Below are 19,454 nucleotides of genomic sequence, written 5' to 3' on the forward strand. Positions count from 1 at the left end.
CTCTAGAGCAGTGATGTTTTGGGCCTGTCGCTGGGCAACATGGACTTTCAACTCCCTCCAAAGGTTTTCTATGGGGTTGAGATCTGGAGACTGGCTAGGCCACTCCAGGACCTTCATATGCTTCTTATGAAGCCACTCCTTCGTTGCCCTGGCGGTGTGCTTGAGATCATTATCATGCTGAAAGACCCATCCACGTTTCGTCTTCAATGCCCTCGCTGATGGAAGGAGGTTTGCACTCAAATTCTCATAATACATGGCCCCATTCATTCTTTCACACGGATCAGTCGTCCTGGACCCTTTGCAGAGAAACAGTCCCAAAGCATGATGTTGCCACCCCCATTCTTCACAGTAGGAATGGTATTCTTTGAATGCAACTCACCATTCTGTCTCCTCCAAACACGACATGTTTTTTTTCTACCAAACAGTTCTACTTTGGTTTAATTAGACCATATAACATTCTCCCAATACTCTACTGGATAATCCAAATGCTCTCTAGCAAACTTCAGATGGCCCGTACATGTACTGGCTTAAGCAGGGGGACACATCTGGCACTGCAGGATCTGAGTCCCTGACAGTGTAGTGTGTTACTGATGGTAGCCTTTATTACGGTGGTCCCAGCACTATGCAGGTCATTCACTAGGTCCCCTCGTGTGGTTCTGGGATTTTTGCTCACCGTTCTTGTGATCATTTTGACCCCACGGGGTGAGATCTTGCGTGGAGCCCCAGATCAAGGGAGATTATCAGTAGTCTTGTGTGTCTTCAATTGTCTTATTATTGCTCCCACAGTTGATTTCATCACACCCAGCTGCTTGCCTATTGCAGATTCAGTCTTCTCAGCCTGGTGCAAGGCTACAATTTTGTTTCTGGTATCCTTCGATAGCTCTTTGGTTTTCACCATAGTGGAGTTTGGAGTGTGACTGATTGAGGTTGTGGACAGGTGTCTTTTATACTGATAACAAGTTCAAACAGGTGCCATTACCACATGTAATGAGTGGAGGACAGAGGAGCCTCTTAAAGAAGAAGTTACAGGTCTGTGAGTGCCAGAAATCTTGCATGTTTTTAGGTGACCAAATACTTATTTTCCACGATAATTTGCAAAATAAATCTTACCAAATCAGACAAGGTGATTTTCTGAATTTGTTTTGACTCTCATACTTTTGGTTTACCTATGATGTCAATTACAGGCCTCTCTCATCTTTTTAAGTGGGAGAACTTGCACAATTGGTGGCTCACTAAATACCTTTTGGTCCCACTGTATGTCTCTTCTCCTGGTAATATGCCCCTTATACTGCTATATAATCCTTTATCCTAGGCCCCATACTGGTAATATGTCCCTTATCTTGGTATATGTCCCCATCCTGCTATGTAAATCCCCTACCCTGGTATATCTATCTTATCATGGCCCTCATCCTGGTAATATATCCCCCATTTTGGTATATCTCCCTTATTCTGGGCTCCTTCCTAGTAAAAGGTCCCTTATCCTGGTATATGTCCCTTATTCTGGGCCTCATCCAGGTAATATATCCCTTATGCTGGTATATGTCCCTTTTCTTGGGTTCCACCCTGGTAATATGTCCCTTATCCTGGTATATGTCCCTTATCCTGGGCCCCATATTGGTAATATGTCTCTTATCCAGGGCCCCATGCTAGTATATGTCCCCCATTCTGCCACTGTTCTTTACTGCATAGAAAAAAAATTAACAACCTCGTGGCATCCTCTTCAAAAGCCAGCAGCTGACTTCAGCGTGCAAGCAACAGGAGCACTTGACATCACTGCCATGCGCCCCCAGTCACATGCATGTCGATGTCAGCTGATGACCTTTGATTTACCGGCAGTGTCTATTACTGCGTACAGACCCAAGAAGTCTTTGCACCGCAATACACTTCAACTGGATGTGCGCCAGTTTCTGCCGTTGTTGGCAGACTGCTCACCCACATGGGCCTTCACCTGCACAAGCCCAGTTGCGGTCGCGACCTCTACAACGATGATCATTATGCCGCTCTTTACAGCGCTGAGGTCTTGGGTTAAAATCTCACTAAGCACAACATCTGCATGGAGTTTGTATGTTCTCCCTATCTTTGCGTAGGTTCCACATTTAGGTATTTTGGACACTTTTTGCAGTCCTCGACAAGGGCATTTAGCTTACTGAAAAGTGGGTGTGACTTCTGGAATAGGACAACGCTAAAGTTGCACCACAGCACACTAAGATTTGGGGGCAAAGTAAGCGAAACAAGGAGGTGGTATAAAGGTAGACAAGAGTGTTTAAAGATGCACCAAATTTATTATCTGGCATTAGCTACTGAAATAAATTTGGCACATTTTCAGACTGTCTAATCCAAGTTTATACTCTCTACGTATTAGACAGGATTAGTAAATCAGCCCCAATGTCTCAGGATCATGTCATCGCTTAAACACCAAAATATTTAGAGGAACACTAAATACAGAAAAAAATATCCCAGAAGGGAATTGCAATAGGTGAAATCCACTGTGAGAATCTGCAGAATGAACTGACACGCTATAGATTTTAAAAATCCACAAAGCAGGTCAGTGTTTACAGGGAAATTATCTGAAGTGGGCGGTTGAGAGTTTTTAAATCGTTTAGGGTATGTTCACACGTTCCTGATTTCAATCCTTTTTTTTGAGGACTAAAACCGCAGCTCTTGGCAGAAAACGCAGGTGCGTTTTTGGTGCGTTTTTGATGCGGTTTTTGATGCGTTTTTTTATGCAGTTTTCTCTGCAGATTGTCTGTGTTTGACACAAATAAAGCTTTAACTGCAGTGGGGGAAAAAAAAAAAAGAAATGATGTCATTTCCTTGTCCAACCCTTTTCTTCTTCCATCCTCCATTTTGGGACTAAACACCAAAATGAGTTGGACGTGTTTTGAATGACAGCGCTCCGCAGAGTGCTGAGCGTAGGCCAGATCACAGCCCGCGGATCCAGCTCTATCCAGCTATTTAAGTCTACGTTCACATTTGCGGTCTGCGCCGCAGCGTCGGGCGCCGCAGCGTCGCCGCATGCGTCATGCGCCCCTATATTTAACATGGGGGCGCATGGTCATGCGTCGCACTTGCGTTTTGCGCCGCATGCGTCACTGCAGCGCACGCATCCGGGCGCAGAGGACGCAGCAAGTTGCATTTTTGCTGCGTCCAAAATCAATAAAAAAAAGGACGCATGCGGCGCAAAACGCAGCGTTGTGCATGCGTTTTGCTGCGTTTTTGTTTGCGTTGTGTGTTGCGGCGCCGTCACTGCGGCGCACAACGCAAATGTGAACATAGCCTAAGTGCCACGTATTTAAGTGCCACATATTTAAGTGCCACGTATTTAAGTGCCACGTATTTCAGTGCCACGTATTTCAGTGCCACGTATTTCAGTGCCACGTATTTCAGTGCCACGTATTTCAGTGCCACGTATCACGTAGTTAAGTGCCACGTATTTAAGTGCCACGTATCACGTATTTCAGTACCACGTATTTAAGTGCCACGTATTTAAGTGCCACGTATCACGTATTTAAGTGCCACGTATCACGTATTTAAGTGCCATGTATCACGTATTTAAGTGCCACGTGCCACGTATCACGTGCCACGTATCACGTGCCACGTATCACGTATTTAAGTGCCACGTATCACGTGCCACGTATCACGTATTTAAGTGCCACGTATCACGTATTTAAGTGCCACGTGCCACGTATCACGTGCCACGTATCACGTGCCACGTATCACGTGCCACGTATCACGTGCCACGTATCACACATATATATAACGTATAACACACTGACAGGAGCCATAGTTCCTGTCGGTGTGTCACTGCGCATGCGCGAGCGAGTTTACTGGCGGTCATTGACCCCGGCACTCTCGCTAAACGGCAGTGCTGCGTGGGAAAGTTCAACGCAGCTGTACTGCCGTTAACCGAGACGCCGGAGCCATTGAACTCCGGAACAGTACGCGATACACTGCTAGGAGCTTCGCTCCTGGCAGTGTATCGCCGGAGAGCAGCCGATCGGCGTGGGACACTCGTTTTATGGATTCTGCGGACAGGGAGTATGAATTTGATTTTTTATTTTGGGATTTTATCTAGGGGATCGAGGGCTTCGCCTACAAGTGTGCTGTTGGTGAGTATATACTCTATGTTATGTGTTGTATGTACTGTACTGTGTGTCATGTATGTGTATTGTGTGTAGGTGTTTTGTGTAACTTTACAATTGTGCTAAGTCGCCGGACACAGGGACAACTCTCCCATCCTAATACCGGATGGGAGTAGTAGTCCCATACGGCGACTTAGCACAATGGTGGCACTAGCGTCGCATGGGGACACACACGCATACACACACATACATACACACACACACACACACACACACACACACACACATACACACACACACGCATACACACACACACATACCAAATCAATCAAACGGCCGACACGATCCCCATGCGACGGTACGCCTCCATGTCTCTCCGCCCAAGCACTTCCGCCCACGCACTTCCGGCCGCTTCCCCGCACTTCCTGCTGCAGCGGTTCTGCACCACAATTCGCAATAAAACCCGCAGATATATTTTTGATCTGCGGGTTTTACTGCGGGTTTGACCTCACAATGGAGGTCTATGGGTGCAGAACCGTTGCAGTTCTGCACAAAGAAGTGACATGCTCCTTCTTTTTTCCCGCAGCTATTCAGCGCGGCTTTTTTTTGGAAATTCAGGATCGTGTGCACAGTGGTTCCCGTTTTCCATAGGGTACATTGTACTGTACCCTGCATGGAAAAAAGCTGCGGAACCGCAGCGGCAAAACCGCTGCGGTTCCGCGGTAAAAAACGCACTGTGTGAACATGGCCTTAGACTTTTTTGCTGCTGTAATCCATTGTGGATTTTCCGGTTCTTAAATATGGATAGAAAATCTTCAGCAAATCCACCACAAGTGAACAAGCCCTTATTTCTCTTTCTTTTGCTCCTACTTTATGCAATATAAAAAAATAAAAATTGACAATAATATAAAGGAATCTTCTCCAGGTGTCTCGGGCATATAGCCATGTTCTGTCTTTTCTGCTCACTGTCAATGGCACTATAACAACTAGCTTTTAAATTGTTGTCCAGGATTTTGATATTGATGGCTATTCCTTAGTATAAGTAATCAGTATCACATTCTCATCAATAAGCCGTTTGAAGGTCCAGAGGTGACTCCCATTGGAGCAAATGGGAGCTGACCTGCAGAATCCAAGTATGGCCACTATACAGAGTACAGAGCTGTGGTGTCCCAACTCCGTATTTCATAGTCTATTTACTTCTGGCCTTCTGCAGTCAGCTGATCAATGGGGTGGCCGGGTATCAGAACACCACCAACATACTTTCATTTACCTCTTTAACTGTTGTCTTGCATGAATTCTACAAGACTGCTTATTTCAGGAACATGCAGAAAATCATGCTGACTATCATCAACTGTGGACAAATTTATTTCCTGATAGAGCGAAACAATTATCAAAAAAATTACCATTGTTTAAATCAGTTATTTATGTTACATGTATTTTTTTACTTTTATATATTTTTTTCGTATTATAATTGTAACAACTCTGCTGGCATCACGGCATGGCCTCTCATCTCTCACACTATCTTACCCACTGCTCCAGGTCATGATGTGGTTTCTGTTTCTTGCCAACTCCATATTCTGTGCCTCTGCTCTCTGCATGCTTCCTGGCTGTGTGCATAGGGGGGCGGCGCCTGAACTCTCTGGTTCTTATAGGAATCAGGTGCACCTGTCTAATCTGTTCCTGACCAATTTCCAAGAGGCCTCCAGTATTTAGTGCAGCTCCACCCAGTGGACTGGGCCTGTGCAATGTGTTAGCTCAGTTTGTGTTTAGCTTCTGAGTTTTCCAGGCCTTGCTCTGTGTAAGACTAGGTTCACATTGCATTAACAGCAGCCCATTCAACACATGCATTAATGGGCTGCTGTTAACGCAAGTGCCGAATTTCGCTAGTGCAGATAGAGCATCTGCTAGCTCTATCTGCGCTAGCAGTGATGGACCTGGAAACGCTGCAGCACGCGTCCCAGGGTCCGTCACTCAATGACGGCACATCGCTAGCGCATGCCCATTGTGGGCGTGCGCTAGCGATGCGTCTGACATAGGGATTAATGGTGGCGTTAACGGACTACGTTACACCGCGTTATGCCGCGGTGTAATGCAAGTCCATCTAACGGACTGCCAAAACGAAATGTGAACCTGGCCTTACTCCCTCTCTAGAGGCTTTTCTTAGTGTTCTTGCCTTGATCTTGTCGTCCACCCTCCAGGAGGCAGAATATCCTGGTCCCTGTGGCTTTGTTCTTGTTCCTTGTCTTGTTCCATTACCTTGTCTGAACTTAGTCCTATCTCTGTCTCCTTGTCTGTGGCTTCCTTCCCTGCTGTGTCTTTCCTTGTGTTCTCAGTCTGCTTATGCTCCGCACTCTTGCGGCTCTGCCTGCTCTGAACCCTTGTGACTTTGACTGGGCTCCGCTCTGTTGCAGCTTTGTCTCTGCTCTGCACTCCTGTGGTTCTGCTCTGTTCTGCTTTTGCTGCTGCAGAGACCTCTTGCTGCAGCTCCTCTCCGCATTCCTTGCGGTTCTGCTCTGCTTAGCTTTTGCTGCTGCAGAAACCTCTTGCTGCAGCTCCTCTCCGCATTCCTTGCAGTTCTGCTCTGCTTAGCTTCTGTTGCTGCTCCATCTCCTGCTTCTCTACCATTGCTATCCGCAGCCTTGTGGTACTCTTCCTGTGTGAACATGTCCCAACCTGTTCCTTCACACTCCATTCCTTCCTGCTTGTTTCCATACCTGCATCTCCTGTATGAACAGGTCCCAACCTGTTCCTACACACTCCATTCCTTCCTGCTTGTTTCCGTACCTGCATCTTCTGTGTGAACAGGTCCCTACCTGTTCCTTCATACAGCACACCTTCATACACCATTCCTGCCAGCCCTGTATTCTCTGCTGTTCCTGCCAGCCCTGTGTTCTCTGCCATTCCTGCCAGCCCTGTGTTCTCTGCCAGCCCTGTGTTCTCTGCCGTGCCTGTCAGCCCTGTGTTCTCTGCCATGCCTTCCAGCCCTGTGTTCTCTGCCGTGCCTGCCAGCCTTGTGTTCTCTGCCATGCCTGCCAGCCCTGTGTTCTCTGCCGTGCCTGCCAGCCCTGTGTTCTCTGCCGTGCCTGCCAGCCCTGTGTTCTCTGCCGTGCCTGCCAGCCCTGTGTTCTCTGCCGTGCCTGCTTGCCTAATCATCCAAGTTTCAGCAGTGCTCATCTGCCAGTCGCCCACACCTGTCCTAGTGTTCCTGTCTCCCAAGACGGATCAGCAGCCACAGCCAGACACCACCCTGGAGTAGCACCTGGCAGCTGCCTGCTGCACAAGCCTGACCTCACCATCAGAGGCTCCAGCGAAAACCCAGACAGCTGTCATAGTCACGCCCCTTCCAGGGTAGTCTGGTTTGTGGCACAGTGGGGCCACAAACCCCCCGAGCTCTCGCCCACCAGTCAGGGGGTGAGCATGACAATAATCTTTATTAAAAAATAAAATTAGTAATCTTGCATTTGTCACACTGGTCACTGGGGATTTTTTAGACTCATACTTCTTGTCCTTTCAGGATGAATTTTAAAGAAATCCTGCCATTGGTAAAGGCAGATGTCACACTGTGACAGTCTTCAATAAGGAAAGGGGGCCTCAAACTGGGACCCTAACTATGGCTGTCCCGGGGGTACTCTTGAAGGTACCCGAAGAGGCCTGAATCTCCGGACTTACTATGCTCCTGCTAATGTCCTAAGCTGTCCTGTCCCACTCCTCCAGAAGGCATGGGAAAGATATGTTAGTGTATATATACATAGAAGAAAACAGGGATAACAAAAAGCAGCATACAAACAAAATAACCTCACCAAGGGTAGAGAGAGAGGAATAAAGGGAAAGATAGAAAGGTACAAACCAAATGGGAATAGGATAATGGAGAAAGCATACTCCCAAAAACAGCACACACAAATCTCCAGCAGCAACTACAAACTCTAACTTCAGCACACCAACTCCAGCAAACCAGGAAGCAAAAGTTTCAGTGGCAGGGAGGAGAAGGTCTGACCAGGTTTCACAAAGTGAGAACAACAAGCAGGTCAGGAGCAGCTCTGAGATGGAGCTGCATGTCTCTAACAGCAAACAAAGAGTGTTAATCTCTTCAGTGCCAAATTAAACAAAGTTCTTTAAATATGAGGAACAAACTGCACAGGCTAAATGGAAGACCTGCGATTCATAGCATGTAATGATGGCCTAACCCCAGATCTCCCAGAAGGATGTGGCACACTCCTCACAGCAGGAGGATTATAGTGACAGGTGACACCTCTATACACAGCAGATAATACAGGATCAATCAATCACAATAGGTGATGTCACAGCTGACTCTGCTCTCCCTTCATTTACAATGACCTTTGTACATGTTCCCTAGATGCTTCAGTACAAAATATAGGATCTGGGTCTGACAATTGTGGCTGTGTACATATGTTATTTCTTGAAACCAAAGGAAGTTAGAGCCTTATTATGCACAGTGGCCAAAGTGAAATTGCAAGATTTCTATTTTTTTTTTTTTTAATACAGATTGTGATCTGCATTGATATATATCTGATTGTGAACACACAAACCTGATTTAACCAAGAGGCAATTTTCTGATGATAGCTTGCTTTAGCATTTACTGTTCATTTCCAGGTTTAGTTTTATTTTAAGAATATAAGTATCTAAATTAAATGATTTGTTCAATCTTCATTGTTCAGGAGTGCACCGCTCTCTGGCAAACAGGAAGCCGAGAGACAGAAGAGAGGTGCGCTGCTGAAGATTGACTATTCAGACCAGTGGCATTGTCACACCATTGGTCTGAACTCACTGCTCTCTTCAAGTCTAGTATATGAGACAACTTTATCTCTTCAGAAGAGCTCAGTGGCACGGAAGTTGGCCTGATCTACCAATCTGACCTGCTTCATAGTAGCGCTGGCAAGCTGTAATAAAAAACAGCTTGCAGGCACTCCATGGCCAGGAAAAATGCCACATATGATAGACTGCAAAGGTGACAGATAATCTAAGCAACAAGCTGTAAATTATGAAATAAAAAATCCCTCCATTCTTAAAAATGGAGAGGATTTCTAATAGGAGGTAAATTGCACAGTTGCTTATTTTTACAGACAGTATGCAATTTTACCAATTGTAGAAGCTGAAACAACACCTTAAACATCATAGAATATTTTTTTTCCATCTTTGTTCGAATTAGTAGATATTTAGAAATGGGAAAATGTCAGATTTACAATGGAATCATTAGTCATTTAGTCATACACCTGTAACTAGACTTGTACTTTGCATTGCCTAGATCTATAGATACGCCCAATCTATAATCTATATATATAAGAGGCATCGTGATTACTCGCTAATCCCGCCCCCTGTACAGTAGCTCCGCCCCCACCACCACACACAATCCCGCCCTCCACCCCATTACCACACACAATCCCGCTCTCCACCCCATTACCACACATAATCCCGCCCCCCCACCACATTATCACACATAATCCCGCCCCCCCCACCATATCACCACACAATCCCGCCCCCCACCACATTATCACACATTATCCCGCCCCCCCACCACATTACCACACATAATCCCCCACCACATCACCACACAGAATGCGGCCCCCACCACACATAATCCCGCCCCCAACACATCACCACACTATTGTTATTAACTTCATTTTAAGTTAATTTACCACCTGCTATTGAATGTTGTTATTATTTACTTTAGTTTAATCACCAGCAGCGTTAATTAGATAGCAATGAGCGTGCTGAGCGTTAGCTGGCTGGAAACAGCTAGTATACTATATTTGTATACCACAGGCACATTAGATCATTATGCCATTACAATGTCAATGGACTTGGTAAACAATGCATGATGCTCTGATGGATATATTTCTCAAAAATTCTTGTCAATAAAGTAACGGGAACCTAACAGCGGAAACATGCTTCCCAAACTACTGACATTTATCAGGCATTGGCTGTATGATTTCAGCCTCTGGACTCTACTGTATGGCATTTCAGAGAAAAATGCACTTTAGGAACTGCCAGGAACCAAGTCCGCTCCCCTTGAGTGAATGGTCTCTGTCTGCCTGTGTATTTAGGAAGAGACCTGTCGGCTATTTGCAGAGATCCTGCCAGGGACCCACCTTTTCTTTTGCATGAAATATTTTTACAATTTTCTAAAACATACAAAACCAGATAAACAGAAATAACAACTGGTATACAGTGAGTCAGACATCTATGACATGTTAAAATCTACTTCTCTAATTGCCCTCCAACTTTACAAATGATTGCAACAATCGATGTGACGAAAAGTTATTCCCCCAACTCTCAAACCCTTGTTGGAAAAATCTTAATCAATCAGCGCCGTTGGCAAACAAAACTTCTTTTGCATTAAAGAACTGAGGGAATAAGGGTTCATGCACATGAGTGTGTACATAGGACGAGTGCTATCCGATTTTTATCTGAAAGCACTTGGACTAATGTTATTCTGTGGGCCAGTGCTGATCAACCATTTTTTCCTCGTGCCAATGTGGCATGAGAAAAAAAATTGCAACTTGCTCCTCAAATTGGATGAGATGACTTCAGAATGCTGTGTGATTTCTGTGGACTCACAGAATGGAGAAGATGGAGAAATCGTGTTCTCCATCTTCTCCTCACCTGTGATATGATTCTCATCTGAGACACTGATCAGAGTTTCTTCCAAGTGCCATTTACATAATCGACCCAATTCTCTCGCATGAGAGAATCTACGCTCGTTGTGTGATCCCGGCCTGAAAATGAATGAAGAAAGGGTGAGGAGTCAGGAGTGAAATAAATATGTAAGAAAACTGAAAAAATCATTTAGCATTTCCTCAACGGGGAGAAACTGTAGATGAGATACCCATAAGGCATCTGTATTCCTACAAGATTGTGTGTTCCAATAAAACCATGTTTTGTTCAAAAGCAAGGAAGTTTTCTTGTTTAATGAGGTTAATAGCTCCATACAATAAATCTCATTCACCCAAGCTGATCAGTCTGTGATACTGGAAGGGCTAGACGATTTCAATAGCACTGCGATACAGGTCTTGGCTCCATTAGGTAAATAGTGCAATAAAGAGTGGCGGTAACTTTATAAGAAATGTTTTTGTGATAGAGAAGGAATAAAGCCGGGCTCTGGAACTTTCCTTCCTGATAGCTCAGGTGAAATCCTGTGTACTTCTTTCAAATAGTCTGAGAATAAGGGCGCAGTCACACAGCCGTATAAATGGGAACAACGCAGTAAATGGACTAGACAGCAGCGCTCCCAACCCGAACATGACAGCTTCATGTATTTCTATGCAGCTGTCACGTTGGGGTGGGGAGAGCCGCCGGCCAGCCCATGCACTGCATTCTAATCTTTTACAATTTATAAGGCCTTCTGATTCTGCCCTAAAGGCAGTGCCAAAATCTGTAGAGGAGGGTTCACTCCCTAGAGTTGCAGCGCCAATGAGATGTGGTGGATGTGCTGTTTGGTCCCTGGCAGCTTTTAAAGTATGTTTTTGTAAAAAAAATAAAATCCTATAACCAGTGTCTGATACATGCTGCCCTACACTAAAGCAAAAGTATTGTCATTTTATAAAATACCTATCGTGTTGTTTAAAAAAAAAAAAAAAAAAAAAAGGAAAAAATTGCTGTGAAAAAAAAATTTGTGAACATACCCATAGACCATTAGTCGGATGCTTTTGACTAATAGGTTTCACTACAGAGATTTTCATAGCAGCACTGCATACTAATAGTGACAAATGGCAGTGTGAACACATAGTTCATGTCACAGCATACTTTTTGCTATTTGCTTGATAATATGCAGTGAGAAAGCTGCAAGTGAATTTTGTTACAGTAAAAGTATAATATATATTTAAAATATTAACGACATAATAAATTATATTTTACGTGCTTTTTCTCTCTACACTTTTTTTTAGTTTTGTATTTATTTCTGCATATGAACACTTGGAAAATCATAGAATCATAGAATGGTAAAGTTGGAAGGGACCTCCTGGGTCATCTGGTCCAACCCCCTGCTCAAAGCAAGATTCACTAAATCATCCCAGACAGATGTCTGTCCAGCCTCTGTTTGAAGACTTCCATGGAAGGAGAACTCGCCACATCTCCTGGCAGCCTGTTCCACTCATTGATCCCCCTAACTGTCAAAAAGTTTTTTCTAATATCTAATCTGTGTCTCTTCCCTTTCAGTTTCATCCCATTGCTTCTAGTCTTTCCTTGTGCAAGTGAGAATAAAGATGATCCTTCTACAATGTGACAGCCCTTGAGATATTTGTAGACAGCTATTAAGTCTCCTCTCAGTCTTCTTTTTTGCAAGCTTAAAGGGAACCTGTCACCCCGTTTTTTCCAATCAGGAATCCAGTCAATCAGGCTGGTCTGGTCAGATGCGAACTCTGCTTCAGGAAAATGGCCGCCGCGATCTCCATCTGCGCACGCGCGGCATCCTGCGGCCATTTTCCTGAAGCCCCGGGCAGCAGAGCGCTCGATCTGTGCACGCTCGGCCACAGGAAGATGGCCGCCCCCACCGATCACCAGGGGAATAGCGCAGATTGCGCTATTTTCCCTCCCCTGTGCAGTGGATTCTGGACTTGGGCATGCGTACACCACTACGCCACCAACGGAAAACTAAGCAAGATCTGGGGGAAGACACCACGCCCATCTGACCAGACCAGCCTGATTGACAGGCGAAAACGACTACTTTGGTAACGTATTTCGGCAGCATAGGTGGGGAATCGGGGTCCACAAAATACACTATTGTAATGCACAGCTCAGGCCCTATTTAACAGTATTTTTATCTCATACGGAAAAAACGGGGTGACAGGTTCCCTTTAATGCCATGTGCACACGTTCAGTATTTTTTGCGTTTTTTTCGCGTTTTTTTGCTACAAAAATGTGATAAAAACGCAAAAAAAACGCAAAAAAAACCGCTTACATATGCCTCCCATTATTTTCAGTGTTTTCCGCATTTCTTGTGCAAATGTTGCATTTTTTTTCCGCGAAAAAATCACATCGCGGAAAAAAAAGCAACATGTTCATTAAATTTGCGGAATTGCGGGGATTCCGCACACCTAGGAATGCATTGATCTGCTTACTTCCCGCACGGGGCTATGCACACCATGCGGGAAGTAAGCAGATTATGTGCGGTTGGTACCCAGGGTGGAGGAGAGGAGACTCTCCTCCACGGACTGGGCACCATATAATTGGTAAAAAAAAAAGAATTAAAATAAAAAATAGTGATATACTCACCTTCGATGGCCCCGGAGTCTTCCCGCCTCTCATCACGTGACCGCGACATCATCGAAGGTCCTGCACACACACACCATCTATAGGAACGGAAGCCGCTGAGGAGATCGGCTGTCTGCAGGCGAGTATAACCATTTATTTTTTTTTTTAAATTATTTTTAAACATTCTATCTTTTACTATTGATGCTGCATAGGCTGCATCTATAGTAAAAAGTTGGTCACACTTGTCAAACACTATGTTTGACAAGTGTGACCAATCTGTCAATCAGTTTTCCAAGCGATGCTACAGATCGCTTGGAAAACTTTAGCATTCTGCAACCTAATTACGCTTGCAAAATGCTAAAAAAAAAAAAACGCAAAAAACCGGGAAAAAAACGCAAAAAAAAAAAATGCGGATTTCTTGCAGAAAATTTCCGGTTTTCTTCAGGAAATTTCTGCAAGAAATCCTGACGTGTGCACATACCCTAACATTCCCAAAACCTGTAAACGTTCCTCATAGGACATGGTTTGCAGACCAGTCACCATTCTGGTTGCTCTTCTCTGAACTTGCTTCAGTTTGTTGATGTATTTTTTAAAATGTGCCCAAAAGTGGACACAGTATTCCAGATGAGCTCTGACCAAAGAGGAGTAGAGGGCACTAATGACTTTGCGTGATCTAGACTGTATGCTTGTTAGTACATCCCAGAATTGCATTTGCTTTTTTTGCTGCTTCATCACACTGTTGACTCATGTTCAGTTTATGATCTATTAGTATACCCAAGTCTTTTTCACATGTGCTGTTGCTTAGCCTTATTCCTCCCATTCTGTATATGCTTTTTTCATTTTTATTGGCCAGATGCAGTACTTTGCATTTTTTCTTGTTAAAAACCATTCTGTTAGTTGCTGCCCACTGCTCCAGTTTATTTATATCTTTTTGAATCCTCTCTCTCTCTTCTCTAGTATTAGCTATCCCTCCTAGCTTTGTGTCATCAACAAATGTAATCAACTTACCCTAAATTCCTTAATCAAAATCATTGATAAAGATGTTGAACAATACAGGGCCCAGGATAGAACCCTGTGGTACCCCACTTAAGACATTCTTCCTACTGGATGTGCAGCCATTTACGACCACCCTTTGGGTCCAATCACTAAGCCAGTTATGAATCCACCTAACAGTTGCCTTATCCATTCCATACCTAGTCATTTTTTCAGACACGGATATACAGATTGCAGGTACCTATGCATATTCTGCATAAAGCAGAAAAAAGCTTATAAAAAGCCCAATGCTAAATATTAATTAAAAATATAATTTTCTCTTAATTTCTGTGCATTATTGTACAAGGGTATAAAAGAAGTAAGTAGACTTCCAATCCTAGCTGATGTACAGCCCCCTGCTTACCTGTGGCACCAGTCTGCATTGCTGGTTGATAGGTAGATGAGAGGGGAACTGCCATGCCCAAGTCATACACTTTGCACATATCATTGTGTAGAAGCTCCAGGCAACTGGAAAATTGAACCCATAGTCGCTCCAATTGCTGTCGATCTTCCTTGCTCAACTGCTTGTCCCGAAGAGCATCTGTTATTATATTCCTGTTGCTTACTGCAAGCTCTTGTGCCCTTTCCCTTGTGCGTCTCAATTCATCACGCAAGTGTTTGCTGTCTGATGATCCACCAACATTGATTGCCAAGTGTCTGTAGCAGGCCACCACCTTCCCATAAAAAAGAGGGTTAAATAGTATGGTAAATAAAAAGAAAATATCTTCTCTTGCATTATAAGGAATGTGTACCGTTGAGCATTACTAAATCAAACATAATACTGTACATACATTGTTGTTAGCTAGTAAACACAAAGGTGTGATCCGGACCTCTCTCTGCTCTACTGGTAGAATGTTACTGCAATCAAGGACTTTAGTGGCTTGAATTTGAGGAATTAAACATACAGCCTAAGCCATGCCCCCATTCCACCCATGCTTTTCCTGTTTTGGTGCAGGTGTCCAGGACTGGCGTAAAAGTTGTAAAGCCACTTTTGACAATGTCTTAGACAAGGATTCTGATAAACACCTTTCGGAATTGGGGCCAAAGTTGGCCCCTTGGCTGTTAACAATTGACTGTAGAAACAGACAACATACAGCGTTGGTTTGTAATTGCCAAGAAGATACTTTATAACAGTAGACAAAAATGAGTAAGATTTTTGGGTACAACTAGAGCAACAACAAACAGAAAGTGGGGGGAGGGCGCAACTGCTGTAGGACTGCTGGAAAAGCAAAAGCTCTGTACTTGGATAAATACAGGTATCTCAGACTATCTCAAAGAGAAGGGACTGAATGGTAGCAGGCGTGCACAGCCTTTGTTCTATTCTTATAGGACATTTCAGAGCTTTGATTTAAGGATGGTGATCAGAAATGTATTGCCTTTCTTCATTTGCATATGGATTAAAACACTAATTACTCGGGAATGCAGCAACTTCATTAGTGTAATTTATCATAAGTTGGGTTTATGGTGCTTGCACATAATTTTTCTCTTCCAGAGTACTGCTGTATTTTATGTGTTTGAAGTCATACTAGTATGTTCTGGGACATTTATTACACTTCCTTTGGATGTGCTGGTTAACTTATTTTTTTGTATAGTTTGTTGTGGTGTGACTACTTCTATTTAGTTTACTGCCCCATCCATCTTTCCAAGGGTGTTTTCTGTTATGATCTGGTGGCCTAAGAGCAGCATGAAACGTACTCTGGAGAAGGTGGCACCTGTACTGACCGCAGACCCTGAACTTAACACCGCAACTAGAAGTAGCCGTGGAATGTACCTAGCGCTCCCTAGACATCTCGACACAGCCGGAGGACTAATTACCCCTAGAGATAGAAAAGGGAAAACTATCTTGCCTCAGAGAAAATCCCCAAAGGATAGACAGCCCCCCACAAATATTGACTGTGAGAGGAGAGGAAAAAACATACATAGACTGAAATCAGAATTTAGCAAAGGAGGCCACTTCTAGCTAAATAGAAAGGATAGGACAGAGTACTATGCAGTCAGTATTAAAACACTAGAAAATATCCACCACAGAAAATACAAAATCTCTACAGCTAACTAAAGATATGGAGGGTATATCTGCATCTCCAGAGATACCAGCTTGGCTAAACAAATCCTTATACAGACCAAGCTGGACAAGACAAAAACATGGAAAAGAACTGAACAATAAGGCCACAGCATGTGGACAGCAAAAAAAATCAAGGCCAGAACTTATCTTTGTTGAAATGAACTGCAAAGCAGGAGAGACCAGGCAGAGATGTGAATCCTCCAGGAACAATGGACAACTGGCACTGACTAAAGGGTGAAGCAAGACTAAATAGCCCAGTCAGAATTGCAAAAAGTGAACACACCTGACAAATGCTGCGATTCAGAGACAGCAGCGCTACCACTTACAACCACCGGAGGGAGCCCAAGAGCAGAATTCACAACAGTTTTCTAATTATAGCAGATTATACCTACTGTTATGGAACTCCCCAGCACCCAGAAAATGTTGTGCAGTTATATGTATGTATAATAGGTGCCATGTGAGATGTATGTCCCTAATGCATCAGCCCACAGGCTGCGCCCCTGGGCAGAGGGGACAAGATATCCCCCTTCTGACCTCCCCCACCTTTGTAATTCCCACAGTAAATATAGGCAGGCTCCGGCCACCTGCGGCTATTGTAATGTATGTCTGGCCTGCCGCTTTTCAATTGGCCCACCCTCTGTATCTGTGTGATATATTCTGTGTCCTGTGGGTAAAGTGTGGTCACACTGGAAATACGTGGAGAAGCAGTGATCTTTTATATGCGCCCATGTAACCAAGCATTTCCAGCCAGCGTCCTTCATTCAGACTCCAGCCAAAGCAGAGTGGACCTCCTGAAACACGGGGTGGTACTGAAAGAGGTACTCCAGCACGGTAGACCCTGTTACATCTACCATTTATCTACCTACTAATTATGTACTACAGAACCACCCCTTCTTAATAGTTAAATTGTACTCCATAAAATAATATAATAATGCAGCCTTCAATACTTTGTCAGAGCAGACAACTATTCTGCCGGAAGAGTAAAGGATGCAGCTGATATGTAGCCACTGATTGGCTGCAGTGGTCACCATACATAATATTGTCACTTGACCACAGCAGTGTAGTCTATCTGGCCATATATGTATATGGTTTTTATCTGTTATGATGGACTGTTTAGCTATGAGGGAGTTATAGTGGACAATTAATCAGTCAATTAATTTGTATATTGCAATGAAAGAATGTCAACTGGATTTTGATTTGTTGATAATTCTTCACCTTATGTACATCTAGGAGCCAATTCATCAAGTATTTTCTATCAATTTTAAAGTCTAAAATTTTTGTGCAATTGAGAAAAAATGTGTGTTTGGTATATTTTATGCTAAGTCTGCTAACTTTTTAAAAACTGGATGGAATGGAAGGAGGAATGCCATAGCATGGCCCAACAATTTCACTGAAATATACACCACAAATGGCATAAATTATAGTAGAAATTTACGTTAGTCTGGAGAATGGTACATTTTCTAATGCTGGAGCACGGGTAGCTAAGATACACCAAATTTAGAGATGAGCAAACGTATTTTAGACCCTAGAGCATAATAAACGTGACATGTTGAAAAAAATCTTTATACTCTCCATGCTGCTCTCCTCTTCAGCCCTCTGCTCTTCAGCATCATCTGTATGGTCCTCCTTGCATGTTCTTATCACAGCCATGGTCACTGAGGCTTGTCACAATAGGCTGAGATTTCAGACTCTGATTAGGCCTGAGATGGTTCGGTGCATGCGTTCACAGGTTCATATTGCACATCATGACCTTTTGCCCACTTGTACAAAACTGTCCTAGGCCCCATCAGAGCCAGAACTCATGGCCCAGTGTGAGGAGGCCTGGAGTTTCCGCATTCATGACTGTGAGGTGTGGAGAGGTGAGCAGTAAGGCGAGTATAAGGAGTTTTTTTTTCCACGTTACATTTATTATGCTATGGGGTCTGGAGAGACCTCAGAGCATAAATAAGGGCATTTAATCCACATGAACAAGTGTATTGGAATTTTGCCTGATATGCTCATCTCCAACCAAATTCACTAAGAGGCGAACGACTCCTAATTAATTTACTTACTCCGACTGACTCTGGATCAAGACTGGCAAACAGAATGCTAGGTTTGATGTATTTCCCCCTTTGAAAGTAACATATAGTAACTTTTTATAGAATAGTTTTAATTCATTTTTTCTTCTATCTGAAGAAATGTACAGTAACTGTCACTTCTTCCTCTTGTATCTAATCTAGAGAAGCTTTGCTTTCACCAGCAGCATGACATATGAGACATAATCCTACCGTGTATCTATTCTTGTCCAGCTACACTGCATGGTCATCTGTCTCCTCTCACTCAGTAGGCAGCACTTATCCTTGCACTGACATTGAGCAAATGTCTGCCACACAACAAATACACTATGACATAAAGGTACAGAGCAATTTAAAAAATAATTTGATGTAAATAGATTGATTTCTGAAAGACAGCTAAGTGCCAGCCTTGAGAAGAACAATTAAATTCCACAACATACAAAAACACTTATGTTAGCATTATAATAAACACCATGCAGTATAATAATGTGACAATGATATACCTTGTGCAGTGCATCCAGTACAACATTACATTCTTCCTTCACTTTCTGGAAGTTTGCCTGCCCCTCACTGGCCACCTTGTTATTTTGTATAGGCATCGCTGCTCAATGATCTTGAGAAGTCTCCGATAGGTTTTAGGATTTATCAAGCCGCTTGTTGTTCTTCAACTGGTAAGACTGCCATTTCCAGCCTTGAATTATTAGGTGCTTTCTTGTCCTTTAGTGTCTCTTAAATAATCCCTTTTTACAGGATAAAATTAGTGGGAACAGCCTTTCTGAAAAACGGTCAGTCGAGCAGCAGCATTTACAAGAAGAGTGCTGATAAGTAATCCAAGAGATTATGGAAGGAGATCCTGACCCTTGGTGAATCAAGGCTTCTGTAATCTCTTTATCATCTTTGGAGATAAGTGTTCTCTATTATGCAGTCCTATTGAATTCTATTTTATACATTTTGTACTTTTTTTTAGTTTTTGTTCTATTTGTGTTCCTTAGGAACCAACCTATACACTTTATAATA

At 43.5% G+C, this 19,454-nt stretch overlaps 1 protein-coding gene across 1 annotated transcript in view; it reads right to left on the minus strand.

The window, feature by feature from the left end:
• The window catches only part of LOC143781164 (regulator of G-protein signaling 9-binding protein B-like), a 60,759-nt gene extending 41,544 nt beyond the window's left edge, over positions 1-19,215 (minus strand). Inside the window, exons 1-2 of the mRNA XM_077267661.1 lie at positions 18,941-19,215; positions 14,686-14,995 (exon numbers count right to left, since the gene is read on the minus strand). Of these exons, the coding sequence (XP_077123776.1) occupies positions 14,686-14,995; positions 18,941-19,036 (406 nt within the window). The 5' untranslated portion in view covers positions 19,037-19,215. The remainder of the gene's footprint in view (positions 1-14,685; positions 14,996-18,940) is intronic.
• Between the last annotated feature and the right edge of the window lie 239 nt (positions 19,216-19,454).

This window comes from Ranitomeya variabilis, chromosome 6 (genome assembly GCF_051348905.1).
Source record: "Ranitomeya variabilis isolate aRanVar5 chromosome 6, aRanVar5.hap1, whole genome shotgun sequence".
Classification (NCBI taxonomy): Eukaryota; Metazoa; Chordata; class Amphibia; order Anura; family Dendrobatidae; genus Ranitomeya; species Ranitomeya variabilis.